The sequence below is a fragment of the Loxodonta africana genome, chromosome 1, assembly GCF_030014295.1.
Source record: "Loxodonta africana isolate mLoxAfr1 chromosome 1, mLoxAfr1.hap2, whole genome shotgun sequence".
Lineage (NCBI taxonomy): Eukaryota > Metazoa > Chordata > Mammalia > Proboscidea > Elephantidae > Loxodonta > Loxodonta africana.
In genome coordinates this window covers 111,111,014-111,127,419 of record NC_087342.1, presented here as the reverse complement: position 1 = coordinate 111,127,419, position 16,406 = coordinate 111,111,014, and the positions used below count along the sequence as shown (strand labels likewise).

General features: G+C 41.0%; 1 protein-coding gene across 1 annotated transcript in view; it reads left to right on the top strand.

Moving 5' to 3' along the window:
• Window positions 1–16,056, top strand: part of PTCHD4 (patched domain containing 4) — a 222,859-nt gene extending 206,803 nt beyond the window's left edge. The window contains exon 3 of the mRNA XM_003404445.4: window positions 14,361–16,056. Coding sequence (XP_003404493.1) covers window positions 14,361–15,994 — 1,634 coding nt within the window. The 3' untranslated portion in view covers window positions 15,995–16,056. The remainder of the gene's footprint in view (window positions 1–14,360) is intronic.
• The last annotated feature ends 350 nt before the right edge of the window (window positions 16,057–16,406 follow it).

Sequence of the window (16,406 nt, the reverse complement as noted above, 5' to 3'; positions counted from 1 at the left end):
TCTAATCTTTTGCTAGCCCTAAATATTAGTCTTTTGAATTCCTTATCAGATAGCTCCGCTGCCTTTTCTTCTACCAGAAGGTCATCTGATTATTTTAGTCACTTGCTGGAGCCAGCTTCTTCTGCTTATTTTTATGTTTCAATATTGTCTGCTGTCTCTGAGACTTTAAGGCATAATTTTCTTTATTTATTGATTGTATGTTCATTTGTTTCATCCTGCTTTTTTGTTTTGTTTGATATGTCAGGGCAGGGAGACCAGGTATGTTTTGCTGCTTGCTCATCTGTGTGCGTTATAGTTCTCACCACCTTTTCGGGTGGGCAGGGCAGCAGCAGGCAAGGTGAGCCCACTCCGCTGTATACTGGTTTGGCTTTTGGCTGAGGGTAGACTGGGCAAGCACTGTCTTCTGATGTTGGTCCAAGGGTGTGGGAGATTTCACAGCCCCTTGCCAGATAGGCAGGGGAGTTGGATGGGGAGTGGTGTGGGCTTTCTTCCCACCATTCAGAAGCTGCTCAAAAGGTGTGGGCCTGGTGTGGCCGCTTACCTGAGCACCAAGGGTACTCTTAGCCACGGTAGCACATCAGGGGCTGGTGGGAAGGTGGGATGGCATATGGGGCTAAGTGGCAGGGGAAGAAAGAAAGGAAAAGAGAGGGAAAGATTTTTAAAAAGTTGCCAGCAGGTGGGGACTGGGTGGACCTGGGAACTTGCGGGAAAAAGGGGGCAGGTGGTGTATGAGGTTAGGTGGGAGGTGGAAAGAAAAGAAAGAAAGTAAAAGAAAAAATAAAACAACTGGTGGTGCAGCAGAAGCTGGCAGGTGGGGGCAGGACAGACTTGAAGTGGCAGTGGGCCAGTGGCTCTCTAGCCAAGGCAGTGAAACATGGCCTGGTTGCATGGAGTAGAGGCGGCATATGGGGCTAGGTGGGAGGAAGAACAAAAAATAAGAAGGGGAAACAGAGAAAAGACAAAAAGAAAAAATGGTAGTGTGGCAGAAGCTGCCTGGGGGGGGAGCAGGGAAGACCTGTAGCAACTGTGTGCCAGTGGCTCCCTAGCCTAACAGTGCAGCACAACCCACTGGGAAGGAGTGGAAGCAACACACGAGGCTAGGTGGGAGAGAGAAAGAAAAGGAAGGAGAGGAAAGAGGAAAAAAAAATTGGCATAGCAGAAGCTGGCCAGTGGGGTGGGGTAAGGCAGTGGGGAGGGGTGAGCCAATACCTCTCCAGCTGAGCTATGCAACACAGTCTTTCCGAAAGGGGCAGAGGTGGCACAGGGGACTATGTAAGAGGGACAAAAGAAGAAAGGGAAAGAGGAAAAAATGCCTCAGCAGGAGCTGACTGGTGGGCTCCGGGTGAACCCAGGGTAGCACTGAGCCAGTGTCTCTCTTGCTGAGTGGTTGTGGCCCATTGGGAGGGGCCAGAGGCAGAGTACAGGGAAGAAGAGGGAGGGGTGGGAAAGAGTGTTTCTCTGGTTACCAGGTGCTCTGTCTCCTGTTGGGAGCTCCATGAAGTTGCCTCCCTATACTCCCTGTCCAGGGTAATTGGTGGCTGTGCTTCAAGATGGCAAAGCTGTGCCAAGTTAGCTGGCAGGGGACATCCACTCTGTATCTCCTCATTCTCTGTTCTCCATCAGTTTCTTCTTCCATTCAGTGCTTGATCTAGTTCTTTATCACTTCATTTGATGCTTGGCATTCCAGAACTGACGTTTGTATGTTTTACTTAGTTTTCCAGGTCTTTGCTGCAGAGAGATGGTATGATGCTTCTATCTATAGTGCCATGTTGTCTCCGCCTCCCGAGAGTTTGTGTTTCTAACAAGTTCCCAGGCAATGCTAATACTGCTGGGCAGAAACCAGTTTTAACAACCACTACCCCAGAGCAGTGGTTCTCAAAATTTGTTATGCTTAAGAATCGCCTGGGGATCTTGTTAAAATGTAGATTCTGATTCAGTCTATCTCGGGTGGAAATGCAAATTTTCATCAGGGGTTCAAACTGGAAGAAATCAGTTTCAAGCCCTGGTGAGAAACTAAAACATTACTTCCACCAGGAAGCCATCTCTTTTACCAGTGGCAGGGTTTGGAATTCAAACCCCTTGCAATGACCCTGCTCTAACACCTATACTCAGAAAAAAACATCTTATAATGTCAACAGTAACAGCAATTTGAATTAATTTCATTTTCCAAAAATACATATTATTTATTATAAAACATCAATTCTCTCTAGCCAAAGAACACCAGGAATACACCTCTTGTTGCTGTTGTTAGTTTCTGTCAAGTCAGCTCCAATGCATAGTAAGCCCATGTACAACAGAATGAAACATTCCTGGTCCTGCACCATCTTCATGGTCACTGGCATGCTCAAGTCCATTGTTACGGCCACTGTCTTTGGAGTGCCTTCCAACCTAAAAAAACCAAACCCAGTGCCATCGAGTCCTTCCAACCTAGAGTCCTTCCAACCTAGAGGGCTCATTTTCTAGCACTATATTGGACACTATTCTATTGTGATCCGTAGGGTTTTCACCGACAAATTTTTGGATGTAGCTCACCAACCTTTCTTCCTTGTCTGTCTTAGTCTAGATGTTCCACTGAAACCTGCTGGTATCTAAAATACTGGTAACATAGTTTCCAGTATAATAACAACATGAAAGTCACCACAGTAGGAAAAACTGACAGACAGCTGGTAGAGGAATGCACCAACGGTGCAACAAATTTGGACTTATTGGCTCATTGTAATGAGGAAGACAGAACGTGGAAACTGTGGAGCATTTCAGGAAGAGGTTATTAGAAAGGACATACAGGATTTTGGCTAATAGGTAACTTGGAGCAGGGCCCAGGAAACAAGACTTTGTCTGAGTTGGGTACTGTCAGAAAAGGAAGATAATTCTATGATTGGTTATCTTAATAATTCTTCAGCTGAGAAGACCAGAGCAAACCAAGAGTTGTAATTGTTAAAGAAGCAGCAATACCTCCCTGATAGAGAATGTTTGGTCCATTTTGTGTTTTGGACAATGTGTTTTTGTCTGTGCTCAGACGTGATTACAGAGTAGTCTTGCTTTGTCTTACACCATTTCGATCATAGAGTGCCCTTGTCTGATGTTGTCCATGAGACTGGCCACAGCAGCTCCTGGCCATACCCAGGCCTACTTGACAATATCAGGCTAGCTCCCAGTTGTCAGGAGCTGCTTTCTTCTGTCTCAAAAATAATGGATATTTATTTCATAAAATTTGGGAAAGAAAGACAGTATTGAGAGGAAAATGAAAAGCTTCTTGATAGCCTCCTCCGCCCTCCTCCACGCCCCGCCATGGGAATATCATGAAGAGGGAGAAAACAAAAAGCCAACCACCATGTATGTGCAGGCTCTGCACTGATGATTCAGAGCTTGGCAGCACCGAGGACCCCCAGCAAGGAAAGCTAAAAAGAGAGTGCTGCAGATCCTCCCCAAAAGGCCAACTCAGCCGTGGTGGTAAAGTAACCAAAATCAGTAACCAAGCTGCACTCACAGGCTGGCAGTCCAAGTCAAATGACTCGGAATATTCCTCCTGGCAAACCTCCCGCAGTTGGCAGAACTGAGCTTTTCCAATCAACGTAGTGCCAACTGCGTGCCAACTACATAAAAAAACCCAAACCCAGTGCAACTACATATATTACTGTAACTTATTTAAAAGTCATAACAATCTTATGAAGTGGGTGCCATCATTACTCTCTTTTGCAGATGAAGAACCGAAGACATGGAGGGATTAAAAACAAAATTAAAAACAATCTGCACCAAGGTCACGATGCTAAGAAGTAGGCTATCTGGTATTTAAACTCAAACAGTCTGGTTGTAGGGAATGTGCCCCTAACCACAGTATCAAATAGAGCTACTTAACTGCTTTGTGCACTGTAAGCATTAGAACTTTGACTGTAACAACCAGTAGGTTTTAGAGCCTTCTTCTCATCTTTATATATATGTATACTGGATTCTCTAAAATTTTGACTTTCTGTAGAGCTACAGAGGAGCGCTGGTGGCGTGGTGGTTAAGTGCTCAGCTGCTAACCAGAAGGTCAGCAGATCTAACCTACCAGCTGCTCCATGGGAAAAGATGTGGCAGTCTGCTTCCGTAAAGATATATGGCCTTGGAGACTTTATGGGGCAGTTCTGTCTTATACAGTGGCTATGAGTTGGACTCAACGGCAACTGGTTTGGTTTTTTTTGGCTTGGTGGAATTGCAAAATAAATTGTTGCAGATAACTGACTGCAAATTCTATAATGAAACTTTGTGCCTTTTTGTCTACATTAAGATACATATAAATATATAATAGCTCTGAATATCATACAGTGAGAATCAGTTACTAAATTCATTTTTTTTTAATTAGGGGTCTAATAAAACTCTGTAACCCCTTGCTAAGTGCTAAGGCCAGCAAATTCATTCCTTCTAATTTCCTTTTCCGTGTATTATCCTGCCTCTCCCTTTCTGCCTGTGTTTTACCCTGCATTGTTCTATACTGGGATGAAGACATTTTAGGAGGAATCACTTCCTGTTTCAGGGCAACACAAACTAGGCCCTTTTCATTGTACAACACCACCACAGGTTTCTAGATAAAACCATGAAGTATGCTCCTGACAACAGCTACTTGGAGAATTCCTATTAAATCACTCCCTACCCATTGTCTTTGTAAGCTGAATATAGGCACAAAGAAGCAAAAGACTTGGCTACTCTTTAGGAACTGAATAACCTTTAGGAGGCCTGATAATCACCTATTTGTTCTAGATGAGAGTTAGTTAGTCAGTCTACAAACACACACTGATCACCACATCTGGGTTAGGAACCATGGGAATTAGAAAATGTCTAAAAAGTTTATCTTAGATTAGCAAGAGTGCCTTATGGACTCCACTCTTCCCATATTCATATCCATAATGCTGAACCAACCAAATTAATGAATTGCATGTTAATTTTATAATTGGGTATCACTGATATCTATCACCATATCTGCCATAGAATCATGGGCAACATTCAAGCAAGTATCCCTTTCAGTGGAATAAGGCAGCTTGTATCTATTTCACAGAATCCTGTGCTGAACATAGGACCATTAATAATAATTATTGCAGGAACTTGTTAAAATGTCTTTGAAACTAGATGCTAATTGTGACCAATTTGGCTCCACAAGCATTTATTGAGCACCTACTATGTGCCAAATGGAGTCTCTGGGTGGTGCAAACAGTTGGCTACTAACCAAAAGGTTGGCAGTTTGAGTCCACTCCAGGCACCTTGAAAGAAAGGCCCAGCAATCTACTGATAAATCAGCCGTTGAAAACCCTATGGAGCTCAGCTGTAATCTGCCATACATGGGTCACCATGAATTGGAATCTACTCAATGGCAACTGGTTTGTTTGTTTTTGTATTGCCAAATAACTGGGTTACAAAAATGAAAGCAACAAGACCCTTGGCTGGACAGTGAGGAGCTGGTAGGAAAAACAAGCCCACCAATGAATAATTTCAGACGTGTGTAGTAAGTACTACAATCTATGTTGGGACACAGAGAAGAGAGGCTCCTACACCGGTGAAGTGGGGATGCAGAGGCCAAGGGGTGAGTGTTACAGGGATGAGATCATGCTTGAGGAGCATCTGAATAAGCTAAATAGGAATCAGCCAACTAAAGAAGAGGAACAAGTGTAAATGATTCAGAATGCTGATTCAGTATCCAGATTTTTTTCAGCTGCTTAGTTGACTGGAAGGAGCCCTGGTGGCACAGTGGTTAAAGTGCTCAGTTGCTAATCTAAAGGTTGGTGTTCGAACCCACCAGCCGCTCCTTGGGAGAAAGATGTGACAGTCTGCTTCTGAAAGACTACAGCAGACTATGGGGCAGTTCAGCTCTGTCCTATAAGGTCTCTATAAGTTGAAATCGTCTTGACAGCAGTGGGTTTGGTTTTTTCGTTTTCTTAGTTGACTGGGTTCTTATTTTTTCATTCATTATTCATTTATTTGGTTGACGTAAGGAAGCCACATACCCTAAAAGCTAGATAAAAAGTCAAAATGCTCTTTTCCACCTGAGCTCAAGGGTGGTTTCCACCAAAGCGATTCTTGAAAGCATAGCTAAACCAAGAAGAAACAACTGCAAAGAGAAAATAGAAAGATTGCTCTGGAACAGGCTGTGAGGAGGAATAATTTTTGCTTCTATTTCTTATGTCTTTGATGCAAGTGTCAAACTCCCATGTCCTGCTAGGGCTTAAAATGTTCAAGTGGAAAGGTAGACCCACCAGTAGGTCTTCCTGAGGCAAATGTAGAGAATTCTAATTCTGCTGATTAGAAAGAATTAGAAACCCACAGATGGTGCTTAGTTAAAACAGTACATCAAAGAATAACCCAGTAGGGAGTGCTAATTGAGTCAGTTACAATTAGTTCTGATTGGATTTGATCCTTGTTAAAACTATTTTCTTTGAAATTGTGGGGTTTAGGGAGAATGAATTTGGGATTAAAATGGTAACTGTAAAATTTATATTAGGTTCACGGGAGTTTAACGCTCCTTTGAAAGAAGTCACTTGAAGACAAGCCATGTCACCAGAGAGTTTTCCTGCAGCAGCATTAGGAGCGATCGGTCACAGTAGGAAAGTTCCCATAGGCAAAGCAAAAGTTTGGAGTAACGTTGTTAAATGTGGATTATAACTGGTTCTTCAGAAGATCCATCTCACTTTAAGAGTCCTCTTTATTTGCTGGAGAATCACTACTTGAGATGCAAATAGAGCTCTCACCACTTCTGAATACGGTTCAGCTCACTTAGGATTGAGATCTGTTCTGTCTGGTAACAGAAAATTGTTCTGTTTTGTTTTTAATTTAATCATTTAAAAGATTTGCTGTGGCTGACTTGCACCACCACCGTTACAAGAAGAACCCATATGATTTTTTGTTGTTGTTATGTCTCCTTTGCAAATAGCAGAGCATATTAAAAAAATTTTAAAAAGCTAAATGCAGTGTATTAACAAACTGCTATGTAAGTTTTCATTCTTATTATACAATATTTTCATTTAGAAAGAAGTCTCCCCTGGGCAACATCCCTTAAGACTTTTGGAATGTTTGATGTGCACATGTACACACACAAATCTTTGATTTCTATTAATCTCCCTCCTTGAATTTTTCCCCTAGTTCCCCCTCTGTCCAAACCTTGTGCACTCCTAAGAGTCATCTCTCCTTCCTTTCATGAAACTTTGCCAAAGGAAATATTAGTCATCCAATTAGGCACCAGGCGAAAGGTTGACTATATTATTCCAATATATTTTGCAAATCCATACTAATATAGTCAAGGGATCACAGATCGGCAGTCATCTTTTGGAACATTAAATAAAATGTACCTTTCAGACAATAGCTTAACTTGATGTACTAGCAAGCTAACCTTTGCTGAGAGAAAAAAAAAAATTATAATTTTAAACATTAAAAAGCTCACCAGCTCCTCTTAGTTTTCAGGTGTTTTTGCCTTTTTTCATGTTATCTACTTAGCCTGGACTTCACTTAGACTCATTCTCTGCCTATCAAAATCTCTTGGGGCTTTCCCTGATCCCTCAGAAAGAATCAGCTACATTTTCACAGTATACAGCTTACATCCCTATTTGGCAAGAATGCAATTCTTCCTTACATATCAGTTAAATGTTTACATATATGTCTCTCTCATCAGACAGGAACTTGGCTGGACTTGATTATAAGACAAACTGAGGTCTTAAGTGAAGACTGAGTGTTTGCTGGAAAAAGAGAAGCAAAGAACTATCAGGACTGGAGTCTCGGGAATTAATAGAATGGAATTAGTTCAGGTTCTTTTTCAGCGGGGCAAATCACACTTATGTGTGGCTTAAACTATGCATCACCATCTGAGATGGTGGGCTGCCAGTATCTTTCTAATGGGCACCAGCGTCCTGGTTCCAGAGGCTTTGTTTGAACTGGAATAGGACTCTCAGAGTAAGGGTAGGACAATGGAGAATAACATATGCTTTCATAAAAAGCTAGGCAGAGAGATAGTTAGGGCTCCTATCAAGCAAGCAGAGGCTCAGCAAATTGTTCATCCCCAGAATGGAACCAAAGTGAAAAGTAAGAAGCCAAGAGAGAAGCCCAGCCACAAAAACTGAGAAAACACTGTTGATTAGAAAGGAAGCTCCCTGTGGTTCTCAGGCCGACTGGACAGAGCAGCAAGAGCAATCCCAACTCCTTCTGATAAGATTACAGCCAAAAAAAAAAAAAAAAAAAACCCCATGGAGCAGTTTAACATGCATTACTGAGGATTCACACTAAATACCCTAAACCAAAAACCAAACCCACTGCCGTCGAGTCGTTTCTGACTCATAGTGACACTATAGGACAGAGTAGAACTGCTCCATAGAGTTTCCAAGGAGCACCTGGCAGATGAGAACTGCTGACCTCTTGGTTGGCAGCCATAGCACTTAACCACTACGCCACCAGGGTTTCCAACCTATTTAAGCTATTTTCACAATATGATATTTTCTTATTAAATGAAACTAGAAGTAACACCTATAAAAACTGTCTTTTCACGGTGACGAATCTGTGAAACATTTCATAACATGGAGGAACCTGGAAGGCACTATGCTGAGCGAAATTAGTCAGAGGCAGAAGGACAAATATTGTATAAGACCACTATTATAAGATCTTGAGACATAGTATAAACTGAGAAGAACACATAGTTTTGTGGTTACGAGGAGGGGAGAGAAGGAGGGAGAGTGGGAGAGGGTTTTTACTGATTAATTAGTAGAAAAGAACTGCTTTAGGTGAGGGGAAGGACAACACTCAATACACGGAAGGTCAGCTCAATTGGACTGGACCAAAAGCAAAGAAGTTTCTGGGATAAAATGAATGCTTCAAAGGTCAGCGGAGCAAGGGCGGGGGTTTGGGGACCATGGTTTAAGGGGACTTCTAAGTCAATTGGCAAAATAATTCTATTATGAAAACATTCTGCATTCCACTTTGAAATGTGGCATCTGGGGTCTTAAATGCTAATCAGCGGCCATCTAGGATGCATCAATTGGTCTCAACCCACCCGGATTAAAGGAGAATGAAGAACACCAAGGTCACACGACAACTAAGAGCCCAAGAGACAGAAAGGGCCACATGAACCAGAGACCTACATCATCCTGAGACCAGAAAAACTAGTTGGTGCCCGGCCACAATCGATGACTACCCTGACAGGGAGCACAGTGGAGAACCCCTGAGGGAGCAGGAGATCAGTGGGATGCAGACCCCAAATTCACATAAAAAGACCATACTTAATGGTCTGACTGAGACTAGAGGAATCCCGGCGGTCACGGTCCCCAAACCTTCTGTTGGCCCAGGACGGGAACCATCCCCGAAGACAACTCATCAGACATGAAAGGGACCGGACAGTGGATAGGAGAGAGATACTGATGAAGAGTGAGCTAATGATATCAGGTGGACACTTGAGACTGTGTTGGCATCTCCTGTCTGGAGGGGGGATGGGAGGATAGAGAGAGTTGGAAGCTGGCAAAATTGTCACGAAAGGAGAGACTGGAAGGGCTGACTCATTAAGGGGGAGAGCAAGTGGGAGTACGGAGTAAGATGCATATAAACTTATATGTGACAATCTGACTTGATTTGTAAACGTTCACTTGAAGCTCAATAAAAGTTAATAAAAAAAAAAAAAACTGTCTTTTTGATCATGTTCTTTTCTTAACCAGTGCCATTGTCTCTTTATTTCTGTAGAAATATGGTGACTTTTGGCGTAGTGGTTAAGTGCTACAGGTGCTAACCAAAGGGTCGGCAGTTGGAATCTGCCAGGCGCTCCTTGGAAACTCTATGGGGCAGTTCTATTCTGTCCTATAAGGTCGTTATGAGTCGGAATCGACTTGACGGCACTGGGTTTGGTTTGGTTTTGGTTGTCACAGTGCATAAGTGATATCGTATTTTTCCATGTAACACATGGGGTTGCCATGAGTCAGAATCAACTTGATGTCAACTAATAACAACAACAACAATTTTCCTTGTTAGGAGCTCAGTTCTGTCAATGAATTATTTAAGTGGTTATCTATCTATCTAGATAGATAGATAGATTGGGTAGGTAGATACATAGATACATAGGTAGGTAGATGATAGAAACAGAGAGATAGGTAGGTAGGTATGTAGATAGATTTATTGATTGATTTAGCAAACAAGTGAATGAGTATATAAAGAACCGAAAACACAAATGTTAACGGCAGTTATCTGGGTTGTGGGAATATAGAATAATTTTTTCTCCATTATTTTTTTGTGTTTTTCAAATTTTCTATGGGGACATGTCCTGATTTTATAATCAGAAAAAGATAATTAAATGTGTGTGTGTTATTTTATATATATATATTTCCTTTTGTTTAAACCAGTAATTCTCAATAAGGGGTAATTTTTCTCTCCAGATGATACTTGGCAATGTCTGAAGATATTCTGATTGTCACAACTGTGGGGTGTGCTACTGGCATCTACTGGATAGTGGCCAAAGATGCTGCTAAACATCCTACAATGCACAAGACAGATCCCTACAGCAAACAATTACCCAGCCCATAGTGTCAATAGTGTCAAAATTAAGAAACTGAGTTAAACAAATAAAGCTTTTATAAAGCAATTATCTTTCCCTACGATTAATTCCGTTCATATTATACCTAGTTATTTCAGGTTAATTTGTTTATTTTGAAATCTAAAAACTTAATGAACTTCTAACACTCTAACAAATAAAAACGTTCGACTTGCATGACTGAGGGTTCACAATAGGCACCCTATTAAGCTATTTCCTCAAGAAGAAAGCATATTTTCTTATTAAATGAAACTAGAAGAAATACCTATAAAAACCACATATTTTGATCATATTCTTTTTTTAACCAGTGTCATTGTTTCTTTATTTATATAGAAATATTGCAGCTTTGTCACAGGGCATAAGTGACATTGTATTTTCCCATTTTCCCACCCCTATTTTTGAAGAAGTTACATTTGTAGTTATAATCACTGTCTCAGAATTACCCAAGTAAGTGATATTCTGGACTGACAGATTTTGGAATAGACTGTGTTTCTTGTTTATATTTATGTCTTCTATATTGCCCTGGAAACCCTGGTGGCACAGTGGTTAAGAGCTATGGCTCCTGACCTTTCAGTCAACAGTTCGAACTCACCAGGTACTCCCTGGAAACCCTATAAGGCAGTTTTACTCTGTCCTATAGGGTTGCTGTGAGTTGGAATTGACTAGACGGCAATGGGTTTGTTTGTTTGTTTGTTTATATTCCCTAGCACAGTTCTTTGTATACAGCAAACTGTAAATAAATATATGTTGGATTAAATTGAATTAAATAATGTATAACTCTTCTGAACATATTTAACATAGTTATAAAGATGCATAATACGTTTTAGATAGAGTAATAGAAAAAAGATACATTTTTCATACCAATGTAGAATCAAGGATTAACATTGATTTAATTCATTACGAGATTAGTAGGCATCTTCTCAGTATCTATCACTTTGCCAGATGTTCTGCAGAGTATAAAAGTAACATAAAATGAATTCTCTGACCTTGAAGATTTGCACTCTAACCAAAGGGATATGACATACATATCCCGAGAAAACCATTTTGTTCCTGAGCATGTGGTTGAGTTTCAAAATGAGTAACTAATTAGTTCAATGAGAGTTTAAGGAACAGAAAAAAATCAACATATCTGGAATCGTCAGAGATACCTTCATGGAAAAGACGAGAATTGAACTAACTCTTAACAGACCAATAGATAGAACTTTAACACAACCAGTGGTGAGGGGAAGGTGTTGTGAGACAGAGAAAATAGCATGAGCAAAGCTAAAAAGTTAAGACTGATCATGAATAAGTGCATAGGACAGTGAGAAGACTTCCCTGGCTATAACCCATGACCTTCGAGTTGATTCTGACTCACAGCACCCCTGGCTATAGCAGGTAACAAATTTGAACTGCTCATAGTGAGAATCAAATGGGTGAGTTACTACTGGAATATCTTATAAAATATCTAAACCCATGAATGGAGTGAAACATGCCATTACCAAACAAAGTTTGGAAGTTGGGCATCCGGTCTCTAGTCCACAAAGTGATTCCTTGACCTAATATGGTTTCACATCATCTTCCCACTTATACAGACCTTGTACTATATAAAGCAAATGTCTGGCCTACATAGCACACTTAATGTTCCATAAAAGTGACCATTAGCAAAGGCAAGTCAAATTTAGCCATAACCCCATGTAGCCTTTTCCCCCTTGTGACTACAAAGATAGCAAGAGTCCTGATTTCTGAAGAGAGGAGCTCTAATTAAAGAAGTATTTTAATTACCTTAACTATTATCCTAATGTCATATTTTTGTCAAGGGAATCAGACAGCAAGTATTCTGTTTGGTCAAGGATTCTTGCAGAAGATAGGAGTGAGCAACCAATGTTGTTCGCTAATAATTACTAGATTTAGTTTATGTTAAGCTAGTGATTAAATGCAAGATGGAATAGATTGTTGCCTCAAAAACCACTTCCCTTTACCTATCTGCAATTTTCATTACCCTTTCTACCTGATAGAGACCTCTGGGATAACCTTATTCTTCCTGACTAGAGACCTAGTAATGAGAACTTCAGAAAATAAATAGGCCTTATATTGGGGGAAAAAAGAACTCCAACGCCTAGCTCCCTTCAATAACAATTAATAATTGATGATAATCCCAAAATAGATTGAACAATGTGATCAAAGATAAGCATCATATACTTTAAAACCTATATATATAAACAGTCAAATTAATTTTGCTAATGTAATCAAATTAGTTAATAAAGCACGAATTCTTAGACTCCCACAAAAGAGGCCTCAGTAAATGTAAACTCATCTATAAAATTGACTTTGTCATTTAGGAAAAGGTTCGGCTGCAAGTAAAAGCCTTTGACTATTTATCCTTATCAAAGAATGCAGAGAAGTAATTAAAAAGAACCATTCTTCATCCACTTTAAAGAGGCAGGCAAAAACAAATGGCCATCCAGGGCACAACAATTGGTCTTTATACACCTGGAGCAACAGAGAAAGAAGGAGTGTGAGGAATAGAAGGAGTAAAAGGAGTGTATAGCTAATTGCCTCCATGAACAACTGCCTCCTTTGCCATGAGACCAGTGCCCATGAGGCCAGAAGAACTGGATGGGTTCCAGCTACCATTACTGAACCTTTTGATCAAAGATTCCATAGAAGAATCCTGATCAAAAGAGGGAAAATGTAGGACAGAATTTCAAATTCTCATGGACTCCAGACTTTCTGAAGCCATGGAGGGTAGATGAACCCCTGAATCAACAATTGCCCTGAGGTAATCTTTAAACCTTATACCAAAAATATTCCCTGAAGCCTTCTTAAAACCCAACAATTGTTTAGCTTAACTAGTAAAGAAAGTCTGCCTTGAGTATTGTGCTCTTTTAAGAACTGTCTGTATGGGATCAAATTGATGACAGCAACTGGAAAAATTAGATAAGAACCTTAAGGGGCAGTGAGTTTATGTTAATGGGGGAAGAACAACTCAGAAAAGGAGGGTGAGAATAGTTGTGCAACTCAAAGAATGTAATCAATGTCACTAAATTGTACGTGTAGAAACGGTTGAATTGGTGTACGTCTTGCTGTGTATATTCTCAAAAATAACAACAAAATAAATAAAATTTAGGAAAAAAAAATGTAGTCGGCACCCACTCCCTGGGATTAAAAGCTGTGCAAGTGGCCTGAGGGAAATACTCGCTGTGCTCTCTGGCCCAGAAGTTCTTGCTTTAGCTTTTTTGTGGCCTGGCAGAGTTTTTTGGCTCACATCCAATGGTAGTCGATCAACTCAACAGGAATTAGTTTCTAAGCCATTTGGCCAACAGGCAACTGATCAACATTTTAAAATCAATTGAAACTCATTTTTAAGCATTGAAATTATCTTGTAATTTCCTAAATTAACATACAAGTTAGCTTGAAATAGGGGTTAGGGACTATCAGTCGATGAATCAGTTGAATACACACGAACTGGTGTTGAGGGGAATTTGAAGATGCACAACTAATAGCCCCTGTCCTCAACAACTTATGATCCATTTAGAGATATCATAAAAAAATCATTTCATAATGGAACATCGTACTTACAACTTCTCAGACTAATAGAATAGATGATAAATGCTTCTTTTTTCTCAGAATGCCAATAAATTCTGACTTTGCTAAAATGGAAACATGGACCAAATATATCATGTTATATAAATCAAATTTTGACACCCTGATAGGAGGATTCTAGCACTTTGAAGGTTCTAACCTGGTATTAACTCTAGTATAAAGTACTGTTCAGCATAGGTAATCTATAAGGAATTCACTTGAACCATAGGCAGAAAGAAAAAAAAATTATTTTTCTTCTTTTTTTTAACACTAGGTCATGGGACTAAAGGAGTGTTTGAGCTTCTGTCTGGATGGCGGAGAACCAGAGAGAATTTGCCCTTCAAAGACAGGGTGGCAGATGCCTATTCTGATGTGATGGTCACCTATACCATGACCAGCTCCCTGTACTTCATCACCTTTGGGATGGGTGCCAGCCCATTCACGAACATAGAGGCTGTGAAAGTCTTCTCTCAGAACATGTGTGTCTCCATTCTGTTGAACTACTTCTACATTTTCTCCTTCTTTGGCTCCTGTCTGGTCTTCGCTGGCCAACTCGAGCAAAACCGCTACCACAGCATCTTTTGCTGTAAGATCCCTTCTGCAGAGTACCTGGACCGCAAGCCTGTGTGGTTCCAGGCAGTGATGAGTGATGGGCATCAGCAGGCATCCCATCATGAAGCGAACCCCTACCAGCACCACTTCATTCAGCACTTCCTCCGTGAACATTACAATGAATGGATTACCAATATCTACGTGAAGCCATTTGTCGTCATCCTCTATCTCATTTATGCCTCCTTCTCCTTTATGGGGTGCTTGCAGATCAGTGAAGGGGCCAACATCATCAATCTACTAGTCAGTGATTCCCCAAGCGTTTCCTATGCCATGGTTCAGCAAAAATATTTCAGCAACTATAGCCCTGTGATAGGATTCTACGTCTATGAGCCCCTTGAGTACTGGAACAGCAGCGTCCAGGAGGATCTCCGGAGACTCTGTAGTGGGTTCACTGCAGTGTCCTGGGTGGAGCAGTATTACCAGTTCCTGAAAGTCAGCAACATCAGTGCCAATAACAAGAGTGACTTCATCAACATTCTGCAAAGCTCCTTTTTAAAAAAGCCAGAATTCCAGCATTTTCGAAACGATATCATTTTCTCCAAGGCAGGGGATGAAAACAATATCATTGCATCTCGCTTGTATTTGGTGGCCAGGACTAGCAGAGACAAGCAGAAGGAAGTCGTCGAAGTATTGGAGAAGTTGAGGCCCTTGTCCCTCTCAAAGAGTATTCGATTTATTGTGTTCAACCCCTCCTTTGTTTTCATGGACCATTACAGTTTGTCCGTCACCGTGCCTGTTCTTATTGCAGGCTTTGGTGTTCTCCTGGTGTTAATCCTGACATTCTTCCTAGTGATCCACCCTCTGGGAAACTTCTGGCTGATTCTTAGTGTCACCTCAATTGAGCTGGGCGTTCTGGGCTTAATGACATTATGGAATGTTGACATGGATTGCATTTCTATCTTGTGCCTTATCTACACTTTAAATTTCGCCATTGACCACTGTGCACCACTGCTTTACACGTTTGTATTGGCAACTGAGCACACCCGAACACAATGTATAAAGAGCTCCCTGCAAGAGCATGGGACAGCCATTTTGCAAAATGTTACTTCTTTTCTTGTTGGGTTGGTCCCCCTCCTATTTGTGCCTTCGAACCTGACCTTCACACTGTTCAAATGCTTGCTGCTCACCGGGGGTTGCACACTTTTGCACTGTTTTGTTATTTTACCTGTGTTCCTAACCTTTTTCCCCCCTTCCAAAAAGCACCACAAGAAAAAGAAACATGCCAAACGAAAGGAGAGAGAGGAAATTGAATGCATAGAAATTCAAGAGAACCCTGATCACGTCACCACAGTCTGAGGGGTGTAGACCAATGGATTAATTTTCTTTTCAAGTATTGCACAACGATGCAGGGCAGGCAAAGCTCAGACCTCAGCTGCTTGGGCTGGCCAGGGGTAACAAGGCAAGTCAGATCAAGAGTGAATTATTCATGATACATCAAAGGTGCCCACTTCTTGGGGGGGAGAGGGAATAAAAGAGGAGGAAAAGTTCTTTGAAACCTTGTTCTCCACTAAGGATAAGTTTCAGAACGTGATCTTAAAGCTCCTCCAAGGAATGGACGAATCAATGGAGTGTTAAAATAGATAGTCAAAAGACCAAACCGCTTTTAGAAAGAAAATGAATGGGAGCGGTGGAGAATAGAGGAAAGGGGGCCTCTAAATAGGGGAAAAGACACAGGAAATGTCAAAATTGCCATGGCACTTTTCATATT